Source organism: Heloderma suspectum, chromosome 1 (genome assembly GCF_057233095.1).
Source record: "Heloderma suspectum isolate Gila_16-S chromosome 1, 16-S_ref, whole genome shotgun sequence".
In the NCBI taxonomy this organism is placed as follows: domain Eukaryota; kingdom Metazoa; phylum Chordata; class Lepidosauria; order Squamata; family Helodermatidae; genus Heloderma; species Heloderma suspectum.
In genome coordinates, this window is record NC_139458.1 from 78835264 (window position 1) to 78849368 (window position 14105).

General features: G+C 45.8%; 1 protein-coding gene across 1 annotated transcript in view; it reads left to right on the top strand.

Annotated features, from left to right (window-relative positions):
• The window catches only part of LOC146357479 (zinc finger FYVE domain-containing protein 26-like), a 39727-nt gene that overhangs the window by 24123 nt on the left and 1499 nt on the right, over window positions 1-14105 (top strand). The window contains exons 4-9 of the mRNA XM_084848551.1: window positions 1054-1251; window positions 3854-4056; window positions 4629-4770; window positions 6072-6131; window positions 10456-10638; window positions 12906-12950. Of these exons, the coding sequence (XP_084704677.1) occupies window positions 1054-1251; window positions 3854-4056; window positions 4629-4770; window positions 6072-6131; window positions 10456-10638; window positions 12906-12950 (831 nt within the window). The remainder of the gene's footprint in view (window positions 1-1053; window positions 1252-3853; window positions 4057-4628; window positions 4771-6071; window positions 6132-10455; window positions 10639-12905; window positions 12951-14105) is intronic.

Here is a 14105-nt window from a genome sequence, read left to right on the forward strand (position 1 = left end):
AATGCATGGTTCCCCTTGCTTAACCTCTTATCCTCATGTCTTTTTCACTGGGGAAGGTTCCTTGAACTAATTCTCCTACACCTACATTTAAGCAATTATGATAGAAGGAGAGGCTTCCATAACCTAGGTTCTGGTTTAATATATTATTAGGACATGTTAATATGTTATGGGAACTAGTTCCCTCTATCAGCAGCTTCTATCAGTTATTGGAGCCCTCTTGTGTTATAGAAACTTTACCCATTGTTTTGCTGTGACTGGCTGGCTGGGAACAATATCTGCTGTGTTCTCTCCTGCATTGAAGATTGCTGTCCCTCCCGCCCCTCTCTCCATGAAACAGCCCCTTTCATAAAATGGCTGAGGCCTGGTTCAAGCTCCTGCAAACAGATGGACAGTGGGTAACAAAGGAAAGGAGCGAATGGTGCCAAGAGACACTTCACTTGAACATCTTCCCATGACATACTTACAACAGCAAACTGTTAGGCAGATGTTGACAGGATTTCAGGGGACGGCTCCTGTTAATAGAATATCTAGAATATAATGTCAAATTGATTTAGGGGTGTATCAGCTTCTGCTGTGTCTGCTTTATCATGCAAAAAGATGTTTCAACCTGATCTGGGAACTAGTTAATTGGAACCCTGGGGCAGTATCCAAATCTGCCCACGTGTCAGCGGGACCTACTGAGCCCCACAGCACAGTGGGAAGCTAGCGGTTAAAAAAGCAACCAGGCATTAGTGGGGAAGCCCATGTTTCCAGAACAGGGCAGGTCAGTGGAACTCGCAGAAGGAAGCTCCACTGACTTGTCCCAATCTGGAAACAAGCATTTCCATTTGTTTCTGGGGTTGCTTTTTGAACTGCTAGCCTTTGGTTGTGCGAGCGGTGGGGTGACACTTGCACAACAGGGTGGGAGTGCAGCAGCAGTATTGGACATTGCCTGAACAAAACCATGTAACCTGGTATGATTTGGTGCAGGCTGATAACGTACGCTTCTCTACCAAAAGTAATGATGTAGAAGATGCAAGCCTGTCTAAAATCTTCCATTTTATACTGTTTTAGGAGAGCCCGCAGGAAGTGTTTATTGAAGGGATCTTTGCTCCAAGCTATAAAAGTGGAAAACTTCACATGTTGGAGAACTTGCTGGAAACCATTGATCCAAGCCTGGAAAGCTGGGGAGTCTATCTCATTGCAGCTTGCAAACACTTGCAGAAAAAGAATTACTACCATATTTTGTATGAATTGCAGCAATTTATGAAGGTAAGAATGGGGAATACTCCATGTGCTGTAATTTTAAATATTGTTTACTTTTGTTAGGAACTTTGCACAATATTAAGTTTTCTGAACAATTTAGGGTTTTTTATTTTTATGTTTTTGAGAATGTATGAGTTTGTTTATTTTGGGAGATTTTTTAAAAACCTGCCTCTCTGCAAAAAAAAGAAAAAGGAAGCCGCTTTCAAATGGGTTCACAAAGAGTTTTTTAAAAATACAAACACACACAAGAAATGACAAAATAAAGTCAACATAAAAACAATTTATAAAACATTAGTCCAGATGTGTGCAGAAACTAAATCTCCAGAAGTTTTGGACTTCAGTCCCCAAGCATTCCTGACCATTGGCTGTGCTGGCAGGGGCTTCTGGGAGTTGAAGTTCAAAATATCTGGAGACCTACCTTCTGCCCACCTCTGTTGTAAACTGAACCAAGTTAGCCTTTCCCTTACTGTGGGCAAATAACCTAGTATCTCAATGCTCTGCTGGAGTTGCCCTGTAACAAATCTGACCTAGGGTATAAGATTCCTGGCTTGACTGAACTGGCTGCTGTGCTCTGAATGAGATGGAGATGACGTAAAATATTTGAGTACAAAACTGTTCTGTTTTCTATTCTAAAGTACTGCAATATATACTACTCGACAATGGTAAACCCAGTGCTGTCTCGTAACCAATATGTTCAACAGTTATTCCTCTGTTCTCATTTTGGAAAGGTCTGTGGTGAGAATTTTATGTTGGGGAGAACTTTAGAAATGTCAAACCATTAAGAGTGAAGGATCACAGATTTGGAACAAAATTTTGCTCTTGATTCCTTCAGCCTTGCTTTTATTCTTAATGTGGAGCTGTTACTGAACTACTGGTTCAGTTAGTATGTCGCTGCTATTTCGTGTCAATGGTATAAGAATTCCAGTTTAGCAAATGAATGCTGATAAAGATATATCCAACCAACATGACACATGTTTTTAGGTTTCCTGTGTTCCTTGTTCATAGAGTTTTACTCTCTGGGTGTAGGGATTGGGCCCAGCACCTCTGCAGGCACACGCCAAGAAGACATGGGAACGGATTGGGAGGGGGAAGGTGCAGTTGAAGTGCCAAACTGGCAGGTGGCTGAGAATAACAGTGGCAGAGGGGAGCTGCAGTTTAATCATTGGGTAGCAGCCAGCCGGGGCCTGTGAAACACTGGGAATGCAGGATCCTAATGAGGCGGCGGAGGGGCTGGCAATAAGAGACTCGAGGGTGAGCTGTTTCATAAGAAGGGAGGAGCAACATGAGGTGCTCCAAGATGCTGGCAGCCAGAGACATTACTGTCCGGAAAGACCCGCCTTGAGGGCAGGACTTGGTTAGACCTCTCAGCTTGTGAAGGGACTGCTGTGGGGGCCACCGACAGTTTCTTTCTCAAAAAGTGTTTGACTAGCGATGCAATACCACTCCTGTGATTACAAAAGAAGCCAGGAACTAGGCACTTGACACTGGGGAATGTTTGTTGCCTGAAGATGAATGAAGTATTACTCTCCAGGGTATGTTAGTTTTCCAGGTGCAGGAATACGTTTGAGGTAGGGATGCTTCCGAGGCCTTGAGAGGATGGTGTGATCCAACCATTGGGTATGCCTGTGTGCTGTGAGTACTCATAAAGTCTGCTTGTAAGCAAACCTGGATCTGGCTTATCACTATCTTGACACCTCCAAACCTTAGCAGCCCACGGCCGGGGCATACACAGTGTCATATCAGAAACTGCATGTTTCAATCCACTCTTACTGTTTTAGAGAGGTGGCGGCTTCTGAAAAAAGAAAACTGACAGAATAATCAATAGCTGGCATTATGCCACTTCCCTTCGCTACCCGCAGATATGAGGGTATTGCGCTAGAGCAGGGATGCAGCACCCCATGGCCGGGGTGAAATCCAGCCCTCCTGGATCCCAGTCTGGCCCTCTGTGATTCCCCAGAAGGCCACACCCCTTGCCATGCCCCACCCTCTTCCCTGTGACCGCTGCTCTTTAGGTGGTTTCCAGCTTTTGCATAGTGTTTTTCTCCATTCTAAAAGGTTGAAGTGCCTCTCCTAAAGCTTAGTTCCTGGCAGTCAGAGCTTTAACCTAAAATACGCTGGTACTTGGGTACTTTTGGCCTGCCCCATTTTGCTTTGGCCCCGCCCAGGCAACCACCACTAGAATGAGAGCCCCCAAAAGCTTCTCCGAAATGGGATTTGGCCCTTGAGCTGAAAGAGGTTCTGTAGCCCAGCTCTAGAGGAAAGTAAGAAAAGCCATGCAGCTTGGTGGCCTCACAACTTTTGTGGTTCAGGGTCAAAACTAAGAGCAATCTATTGCTGTTAGGCTGGAGAAATGTTTGTACGTGAAGAAAGTGGTGCCATGTGTTAATATGTGTTAGGGGTTTCTTTGAGTTTGTAGCTTAGGGAACTCTTCAGTATTCAAATTTCTCTCATTGTTATTTATGTAAAGGTACTTCTGTACAGTTAAATATATTCTGAAGAGTTGCCAACAGTCCAGTCAGTCCAGAGGCTTTTGGGGGGTAAAACTTTGTTATACCTGATACCTTAATTTTAGAACTTATCCATATTTAAAAATCTGTCTGTCTTTCAGGATCAAGTCCGTGCTGCTATGACCTGCATCAGATTTTTCACTCACAAAGCCAAGTCTTACACTGAATTGGGAGAGAGGCAGAAATGGCTCTTGAAGGTCAAGGACCACCTCAAAGTTTACCTACAGGAAGTTTCACGGTGTTCAGGAAGAAAAAGGGTTGCATGCACTTTCCGTAAAAAAATGCATGCTCCTGATGTGTCAAGGTACCGGAAGAACAATGTTTGGCATCAGTTTAATAATTCTTCACTTTATTGGTGTGATCGCTTCCTGTACAATGTGATAAATGACACTTTAAGACTGGGGTGGGACTTTTACTAGAAGCAGCTATAGACTTACAATTCAGCAAACCTTAAATGTTTTGAGGGTTTGTAACTCTAATTTTTTGGAATTTTTTCCTTCAAATTTCCAGTTCTATTGTAACACTGTATGTCCCTCGGTATGTTAGATTATGCTTTGAAGCTTCAAAGCTCTGTACCTTATGGAATACAGAATATTTGCCATGTTTGAAGTTGGTTTGAGCTATACTAACCATGCTTTTTGGATGTTTCTTGTTGCTTCTGCCCACGAAGTGTTAAAAGAAGATGTTTATTCCAGAAAAGGGGAAATAGGAAGATGAAAAATTAATAACAAATGATCTCAATGATCAGTGTTTCTTGGCTATAACTACATGCTTATGAAACCATTCTCATACATGAGTCATTCTGCACAGTGAGGGCATTCTTTAAAAAATGTTCTTCTATGTTGGTTAATGAAGCGTATTTCCCCCCTAAATTAGGCATATTAATACAGTTGAACTTCAGATGGAAGTAACAAAATTCCTCCATCAGTATGAGAAATTGGGGGCCTCTTCTGTAGCTGCCTTGACTGTACCCACGCTCTTTGGAAACAATCAAATGAAGATGGAAGTAGCTTGCAAGGTACTAAGTACTGATTAGATCATGGCATAAGGCAGGATCCAATGGTGCCCTTGAGCAGGCAGCTGCTCCTGGTGTTCATATGGCTGTCCTCGCCGGTGTACGGGGGGCCACGATGTACCACGTCTGGGGACAAGCCCCCAAAACGAGTGGAAATGCTCATTTCTGGAAGGGGTGCAACCTGTCCCTTCCAGAAGCAAGTGTTTCCTCTTGTTTCAGGGCTTGTCCCCGGAAGCGCTACATTGAGGCCGCCAGTGGTAGGAGCTGCCACGGACCCCATGCAAAGCGCCACTGGATCCTGCCCATAGTTTCAGATATCAAAGTTTAATGCTTTGAACAGAACAGAGTGTCAACTACAATGAAAACATCTAAATTCTTCATTAAAAATAATTATTCCAACTACTCACATTTCATGTTCACTTATCATTAATTCTGATTTGGCGAGGGCTGGAATGAAGAAGGGGAAGGAATAGGAATATTAAGTCTGAATAGAGACTTAAGTGGCAGGAAAGGACAAGCTCCTTTTTTAAGGAGCTAGCTCTAGAGACTGAGTCGATTCTGAAGTATGAGCGTAGACTCAATAAGACACTATTTCAGTGTAGTCTTAACAGTGCTGCTCTGTGCCTGCAATCCTAAATACACTCCTTAGAAAATAACCTTCCCAGAATACCATGGGACTCACTTCAGTGTAACTGCGTGCCACACTGTGCTGCATGTCACTGATTTACTGTACTATGCAGCTAAGGCGCCATCGGCTGAAAAGCCTTTCAAAGGTTTTGCTCTGGGCGGGGGGAGCACAGTTAAGATTATATGTCTTCGTCTTTCTGTCCTCCCCACTGTTCCAAATCTGCTGTATTCAGAAGTAATTTCAGCTATATGCAGAGGTGTCTCTATGAGAGCAGCTGCCTTCCCCAGCCCCGGTGCCTTTCAGATAAGCATCTCATTCTGCAGGTTGCTGTCCAACAACAGCTGAAGAGCCACAAGTTGCCCACCCCTGATATAAACGATAGACATGCTGAAGCTTTTCAGTATAAAATTGATAGTTACAAGGAATTTAGTATATTCTAGAAGATGATGGCACATGCAGAATTCGATGCTTGTTGCAAAGGGTGGCAGGCATTGGCTAATGAGCCCATCCCATCTTCAGTTGGGGATCCCTTTTCCAGAACCTGACACTGTCCTTAGACTTGGCAAGAGGGAACAAGAAATCTGTGTGTGTTGTACAGTTGACTGAACTATTTGTGGGATCTCCATACATTACTCAACTCTTTTCCCTGTTTTCTGCTACTGCAATTACTTCTCAGGTCATGTTGGAAGGCAAAAACATTGAAGAAGGCTTTGGGATTGCATTCAGAGTCCTACAGGTATGATGAACCTAAGAAACTGCGTTACCTAATATTGACCCCTTGCAAACATCACTGAAACAGATAAGGAAAACCATGGCATTCTTGTAAATTACTATTATGTCTCTTCTAGGTATCTATGAACACTTTAAACGTCTGTGTTTAATACTTGATGTGTTTTCATATTGCCCTGCTTCCCATTGCTCAGAGTGGGTTAAAATGGCTATGTCTAAGGGCTGAGTGGGCAGTCGTGGGCCACTTGCAACCCTTGGATGCTCTCCATGCAGCTTGCTAGCGCCCCAGGGAGCCCCATTCACTGTCCCCCACCACCCAGCAGAACAGCTGTCAGCTGGGCAGCAGGGAAAAGAGCACCAGGACAACAGTCTGGATCAGGATCACTTGCAGGGTGTGTGTGTGTGTGTGTGTGTGTGTGTGAGAGAGAGAGAGAGAGAGTGTGAGTGGGGGGGGGCTTTAACCTCCCCTCTTCCAGCGATCCCAGTATAGCTGAGATTGCTGTTCCCCACTAATAGTAGTGGGAAAACAGCAACCTGGATTAGGATCTCGAGGTGGGGGGAGACTTTAACCTCCCCGCTAGCAATCCCATCCCCGATCTCAGTGGACAAGGAGGGCGGGTTTAAAGCTCTCTGTTCCTGTATACGTGCATGAGTGCATGGCCCACGTGACCTGTCACCACATCCAGCCCTCAGGGCCAAAAAGTTTGCCCAGCCCTGTCGGAAGGAAAGAAAATTGCTCTTTCAGTTGTAATCTATCCTGACCCATCTTAACATAACTGAATGTTTCTTACAATTCAGAATCCTCAGTTAACTTTGTTCAAATCTGGGTTTGCCACAGTGTAAGGTTTAATTATCACAAACAGGTATCTGTCCATAGGGGTTGTGGGGCAAAGTGAAGGGAGTCACTAAAAAAACAGTGGAGAATCCAGATCTAAAGTATCAGTGCCTAAACACTTTGCTGAAAACTTTTCTGTTTCTGTCTTAAGAGCAGCTTCCTTCCCCTACTGATCTGTATGGTCCATTTAAGAATAATACTTGATGATAGCAGCAAAAATGTCCTGCTTTTACTTACTTTTTACATTGTTTGGGGGCAATTTATCCTGAGAGTTACTTTGTGGACCATGTTAGGGCTGCAAGTTGGGATAAAATTGTAGATATTTTGTTTAAAATAGCTTTGTAGCCCAATCCCACACTTACTTACTCTGAAGGAAATCCCACCAAGTGTAAATGGGTTTATTCTAAAGTAAGTATGCTTAAGATTGCAGCTTTAGTCATTTTAAACTATCAAATACTGTATTTCCTGGAGAGAAATATGCGGCGTGTGATGCATGAAATGTGCATTACATACACCGTTCCCCCAGCCCCTTGCTGCTTCTGTAGCCAAGCTTTGCCAAGAGAGAGAGATGAGGTACAAGGGGTGTAGCTCAGTGATGCAGAGCACACGCTTTGCATGCAGAACGTCCCAGGCCCAGTGCCAGGCATTTCCCAGGTAGGGCCAGGAAGCGTGTTCTGCCTGAACCTCTGCAGGGATGCTCCCAGTCGGCGTGGGCACCAGCAAACTAGATGGACCGGCAGTCTGACTTGGTGGAAAGCAGCTTCCACCAAGTCTGCTAATTGGCATGTTCAGGTAACTGTCAAAGCCCAAAGAGGAATTTGTCACATTCGCAGTCTGGCCTAATGCATGTTTATTCCGGTTTATGTCCCACTGAATTCAGTGGGACTGATATCCGTGTAACTGTGCATGGGGATGTAGCCTCTGCAGAGTAATTTAATGGCTCACACTGTGGGAGGAAAAATATGTGCTGTGTGCTGATTTCGGTTGGATGTACGTGAGAATAGGGCTGTTACCAGATTAAGGAAGTCTTCATCATTGTAACTGTATGAATTCTAGTTATTTGGTTAATACTGCAGCCCTAATGAGAACTAATCTTGTTAACACACAATGTCTTAAAGCAGGAGCCAGATGAGGAAGGATGGCACAGAATAAGGGAGATATAGAATAGGATTCCTCAACATCACAGCAGCCAAACATTTTGTAAAGTGCTTGGCATGATAGGATCCCTTTCCACAGCACTATGCTTCTATGACTGGGTTCACACCACACGCCAACCACTGATGGTTCGTTTTCCCAAATAAACCGTTGTTGGTTAGCGTGTTGCCTGAACCCGGACCGTGCTTCTCAGGGTGGGTTGTTTTTCCTGGACAACCCACCCTGAGAACCCATGGCCTGCAGAAGGGGTTGTTTTACCCACGATGGGTTAGCATGTCGTCTGCCAGCCCATTGTGGGTAAAGGGCATTGGGCAGCGAGTTGCTCAGCAAGACTGGCAGAAACCCCTGCTGCTCTTGCCCAGGCCGCTGCCAGTGCCTTTTCCCCTTGCCTGTGACAGCACCTCCAATGGTGCCCAAACGGCACCATGGAGGGGCTGTCATGGGCACCCTCTTCACCCCCGCTGATCCTCCCTTCCCAGCTCTGATTGCAGTCGGAGCCCTTTAAAAAATTTTTCCTGGCACTCTTTTGCGCAAAAGGGGCTGTGAACATTTTTTTAAAAGCTGGCAATTGGTGGGGGGGGGCCCAAATCCAAGCCCCCCCCCCAGACTGTGTTGCCCCATCAGTCCTTGGAGGGGGAGGTGGTTTTCACACACCCCACCCCCAATTTTTGGCACAGGGCACCTTTAGATTCTAATGCAATCCAATGGGATTTAAAGATACCCATTGGATTGCATTGGAATCTCAAGGTGACCCCAGGCTGAAATGTGTGGTTGGGTGGGGGGATCCACCTCTCCCACCAAGGACTGTTTTGCATAACAGTGCTTGGGGGGTATGGATCCCCCCCATTTTTGGCGCGAGGCCCCTTTAAATCCTTTTTTAGTTCCGTGTTCTGATCTTACGCAAGATCAGAATGAAGAATAGGGGACAGGGATGGGAGTTGGGTGACCAAGTAGGGGACCCCTTTAGTGTGTTTCCCCACCCCAGCACAAATGGGAAACATGCAGGTAAGTGGGTGATTGAGACCCTTCTCCTTTCCCCTACCCCATGCCCCATTTCCGCTGAAGAAGTGGGGAGCCTGGCACTGGGACGGGGCATGGACACTGGGCTCCCTGCTTCTTCAGAAGAAATGGGGTGCTTTCCTGCTTCCCCATAGAGATCACCAAAGTTGCCTTGCTTTTGACAGCTGACAGCTTCCAAAGCACGGGGGCTTCAGCAATCTTTACAGGGGTTTCAATTGGAGCTGGGAAGGGGGACTTGGTGGCAGACAAGATGGGTCTGCTGTCAAGACCCCTGGGATGCCAAGTGGGGGACTGAAGGGGAGGAAGGAGGGACAAGGGGGCAAACAACCCACCCATGGTGGGTTGCTAGCCTGATCGTCTGGTGGGTGCGCTGAACACCCATGGTAGTCACCCACCGTGGGTTAGCGTGATGTGTGAACAGGCCCTGTGTGAAAGATGGACTGAATTAGACTGTACTTTATAGCAGGAGTGTTGAACCTCTTTTAGCCCGAGGGCCAAAGTCCATTTTGGAGAAGCTTTCAGGGGCCGCATCCCAGTGATGGGCAGGGCCAAAAGCAAAAGGGGTGGGGCTAAAATACCAGCATATCTTGGCTTAGAGCTCTTACTGCCGGTAATGAAGCCTCAGGAGAGGCTTATCAGCCTTCTAAGATGGGGAAAAGCTGCAGAAAAGCCAGGAAACCACTACCTGATCATTGGTCAGGGGAAAGCGGGTGGGGGTTGGGAAGGGTGTGTGGCAATTTGGGGAACCCAGAGGGCCAGATGAGCCCCCTAGGCCTGAGGTACTACACCCTTGCTCTGTGGCAGTTCAGCCTTCACAGATCCATATTGCAGCTATATCCGTATTTATTTATTTGCAATATTTATATACTGCTGCACATCAAAGATTTTGGAGTGGTGGACAACAAGATAAAAGAATAAAACCCCATAATTAAAACAATTAAAACATTTTAAAAGAAACAGATTCTGAACTTAATAACCCGTGGCTGGTCACTCAAGGAAGGCCTCTCAAAGTAACAGGAGGCGGCGAAAGCAACACAGTGTTGGCCCCTGTCTGATCTCCAAAGGTAGGGAGTTCCACAGGAAGGGGACCACCACACTGAAGGCTCTTTTCCTGATGGACTTCAGCCGGGCCATAGGTCCATGTAGAACCACCAGGGACATGCCCTCTGATGACCTCAGTGACCAGGCAGGTTGGTAAAGAAGACGACGCTCTCTCAGGTATCCTGTTCCCAAGTTGTTTAGGGCTTTGTACAGTAAAGCTCAGCCCTGCTGTAGGAAGGCACTTGTGGATCTTGAAGTAATATTGATTCTTCCACCCTAGGACTTCCAGCTGGAGGCTGCTGCTGTATACAATAAAGTGGCCAAACAGCTGGTGAAGCAGCAGAACTACAGTGAGATCAGACAGCTCCTCAAATGCATCAAGGAATCTGGTGCTGCAGATAAAAATGATGGGGACAACGTCATCCTAAACTGTCTGGATGAGTTTCATTCTGTCCCTGCTGAGGTAATTCTGCACTCCCCAGGGAAGAAAAGGCACAGCCATATTTACTGTCTCTCCACAAATTGGCATTGTGCACTCGGAATGCCAAGAACAAGTTCACTAATCTTCAGGACTGAATTATTCTTATTTTGCTGGCGATGCTTTCACAGTGCAAGTGTCTTGTTCTTTAAAACTGCTGTCTGCAAATGGGTACCAGACTACCCCACCTTTGAGTGCTTTACCTCCAGGTAGCCCTTTTAAAATGTTGGGAGATCTTCTATGAAGATTTGGGAGAGTTGCAAGCTATGTCTAAATTGGGGATTCAGATGAGCAAGTGTTCCCTTGCTGAATTAGAGAGCGACAGCATGTGTGTGTGGGACCACTACAGTTCGCCTCATTCTTAGAATCTCAGTATCAGAATTCAGTGCTTGGATGCTGAGAAGGAAGAACTGCCCTTATAGGCTTTCTTGTTTCCTCTGATTCCTGAGCAGTGAATCACTGTAAAGAACAACTGAGCCAAGCGCTTTGAAGGCTTAGAAGCATTGTAAGTAGGTTTGGTTTCTAGTAAGGATGTCAGCGAAATCTGCAACAGAAACAAATGAGTTCGGATTTCTACGAATCCGACCCGTGGATTCCACAGTGGACCGGCTTTTCTCGAGTCGCACGGATTGCAGACCGGGGATTTTTTTAAACTTTCTGGAATTTTATGCAAATACAGTCATAGAAAAATATGTAAAAATTTTTTAAAAAACCACCAGCCAAAAAAGCACATTTCCCTGATAGGCCAAAGCATGAAAATGTGTGTGTGTGTGTGTGGGGGGGGGGGGTTTGCACATTTGCACAAGTGTGAATTTGCATAAATTCGGGAAATTGGAAAATTACTATTCTGTCAATGAACAATGACAGAATGAAAGGCACCTGACAATCCATGAAAGGCGGACAAAACAGATTTTACAAAATCTGTACATCTCTAGTTCCTAGGGATATAAATATCCATGTCTTTAAATTCTATTCCAAGTGTTATAATCTCCCATCACCACTTTCTGATACTGTCCAAAAGCTAGAAGTGGAACCACCAGTGTGTCTCCAACACTGAACCCCAACAGACATGTCAGAAGGATATCATAGCTGACAGTACTGAAAGTCACAGAGAGATCAGGACCAACAAGGTCATGCTCCTCCTATCTTTTCCCCCAAACAGGTTATCTTCTAGGGTGACCAAGTTAGATTTACTGCTACAGCCAGGCCAAAATCTAGATTGAAATGGGTCTAGATCTGGGGTGGGCAACATGCCCATGCACCCCATGGTCGTCTTCGGCAGCTGCTGTTGCCGTATCACCAAATGTACGGATGCCCATTGGGGTGGGGGGCAGTTCACTGATGAAATCTGGTGGCAAACCATTTGGCCTTAGGCCAAATTTAGCTTGTTTTCTAGCTGAATTTGGCCTTTCTAAAGCTCCATCCTGGCTTCTCGGGTGGCAAACCACCTATTTATATATTTCTTGCCACTGCCAAATTTGGTGATGCAGCAGCAGGAATATGGCCTGTGGTGGTGCATGTCTTGGGACTGGAAATTGGCCCCTAGACCACCTGAAGTTGCCAACCCCTGGTCTAGATGATCAGTATCATCCAAAATCAGCATCTTCTTGAGATGGCCACCACACTCTAGCACCTTGCCCCCAAAGGGAGATTAGCAACCAGTCATGGAGGATATGGCCCTCGATGGCTATTAGTCATGATAGTTATATATTGCTTCCAGTATCGGAGGCAGTCTGCCTCTGAACACCAGTTACTGGGGAACATGACTGGGATAGTACCATTGTGCCCATGTCCTGCTTGTGGGATTCCCATAGGCATCTGGTTGGCCACTGTGTGAACAGAACGCTGGACTAGAGATAGGCCGTTGGTCTGATTCAGCACAGCTCATTTTATGTTTTTACAGTTGGGCCATCTGGGTTCAAGGAGGGCTTCTTATGGGATGGGTGCATGACATATCACTCCCCTAGTCCAACCGATGGTTTTCCCCTCAGTTAGTTATCATCCAACAAGGGCAAGTGTTGAGCAAACACATGGTAGGCCCCCACCTCTCAAAACACTGTATCCACATCCTTAGGCTGCAATACAGAAAATCATCAATGAAAAAGTGACTGCCTGGCTCTGTGGCAGCATCTTGTAGGTCCATGTTGTATTTAATTCATCTCAATTGGAATGGATGCAAGTAATGTTTAATTTGTGCTACACCATTATGTCACGAGGGTCTTTCAGCTGTGGTTTTTCTTTGTGGGATACAGGAACTGGACAATCTGATCCAGGATATGGATAGTGATGAAAACAAGGTGAGTGAAATGTAATAGCTGACTTGATCCTGAAAAGGGAGTAAATTCTGGAGAACCCACGAGTTCTGTTTTCTTTTCTGCATGTGCTCTTCTGTCCTCTGTGCTTTTCAGATTCAGCAGCAGTTATCAGAATATGCTTGCTGAGCTGTTTAGTACAATTTAACACGATGTGAGGCTCACAGTGACCTTGCTAAAGAATGAAAGGAAGCCACTTGGAAAGGGCTATCTTGATCCTTCAAGACTGTTAGCGGAATTTGAAGATGCTGGCTCCCCATGAACTTTCCCACCAGTGATAAGGATTCTGCAAAAGTTAGGACAGACTCATGCAGAATGTGCAGCATAATTATTTAGCCTGCTGTTTGGTTTTGCATACATATTTCTGCAGAGGCTGCAGGCAGCTGTGATGATCAATGAGCCTTTTGTGTGCCCCACGCTACTCATTATTCCAGAATTTGATTCTTTCTCTTCTGTTAGTGGAAAAAAAAAAAAAAAACGATTGTGGAGTTCCTAATTCTAGCGAATTCTCTTTTGGAAAGGGCTGTTCTCCAAGAAAGCCACAACTGAAATATTTGCTTTTTATCAAGTACAGATAAAATACTTGATATAGTTCCATGCTATTTTTCATGCAGGGCTTCTCCTGGAGTGGATATGAATCAATATTAAAACATAAGAACCATGTCAGATCAGTGCACACCGCTTAGAGCAGGGGTGCAGAACCTCTGGCCTGCAGAGCTTTCTGCCCTCTCCTCAGCCCCGGCTCCTCCACAAGCCCAGCCCCACCCCTACCAGGGGTTGCAGAGGATGAGGTGAGAGGAATCCCCACTGTTCTCTCCAGTCACAGATCAGAAATGACAGCAGGGATTCCCCAGCACTGCTGCTTCGCTGTGTGCAGGGCTTCCCTGACTGGGAAAGCCCACACGCAGCAAAGTCAGGGCAGAGCCAGCCATGTCCCCTTCGCTTCGCCGTTGGAGAAGTTCTTTTGAATGGGTTCCCGTGCCTGGCTAGCAAGGCAACCATATCACCCGTTCTAAATTCGGCCTTTGTATGTAGTTGGGGTCTGATCCAGAGGTGCCCTGCATCCACAGGAAGGCACTTCTGTGCATGCCGGGGCGGGGGGAGGCCCTTGTTTTTGCTGGTTTCCGCTTCCTGCTGCAC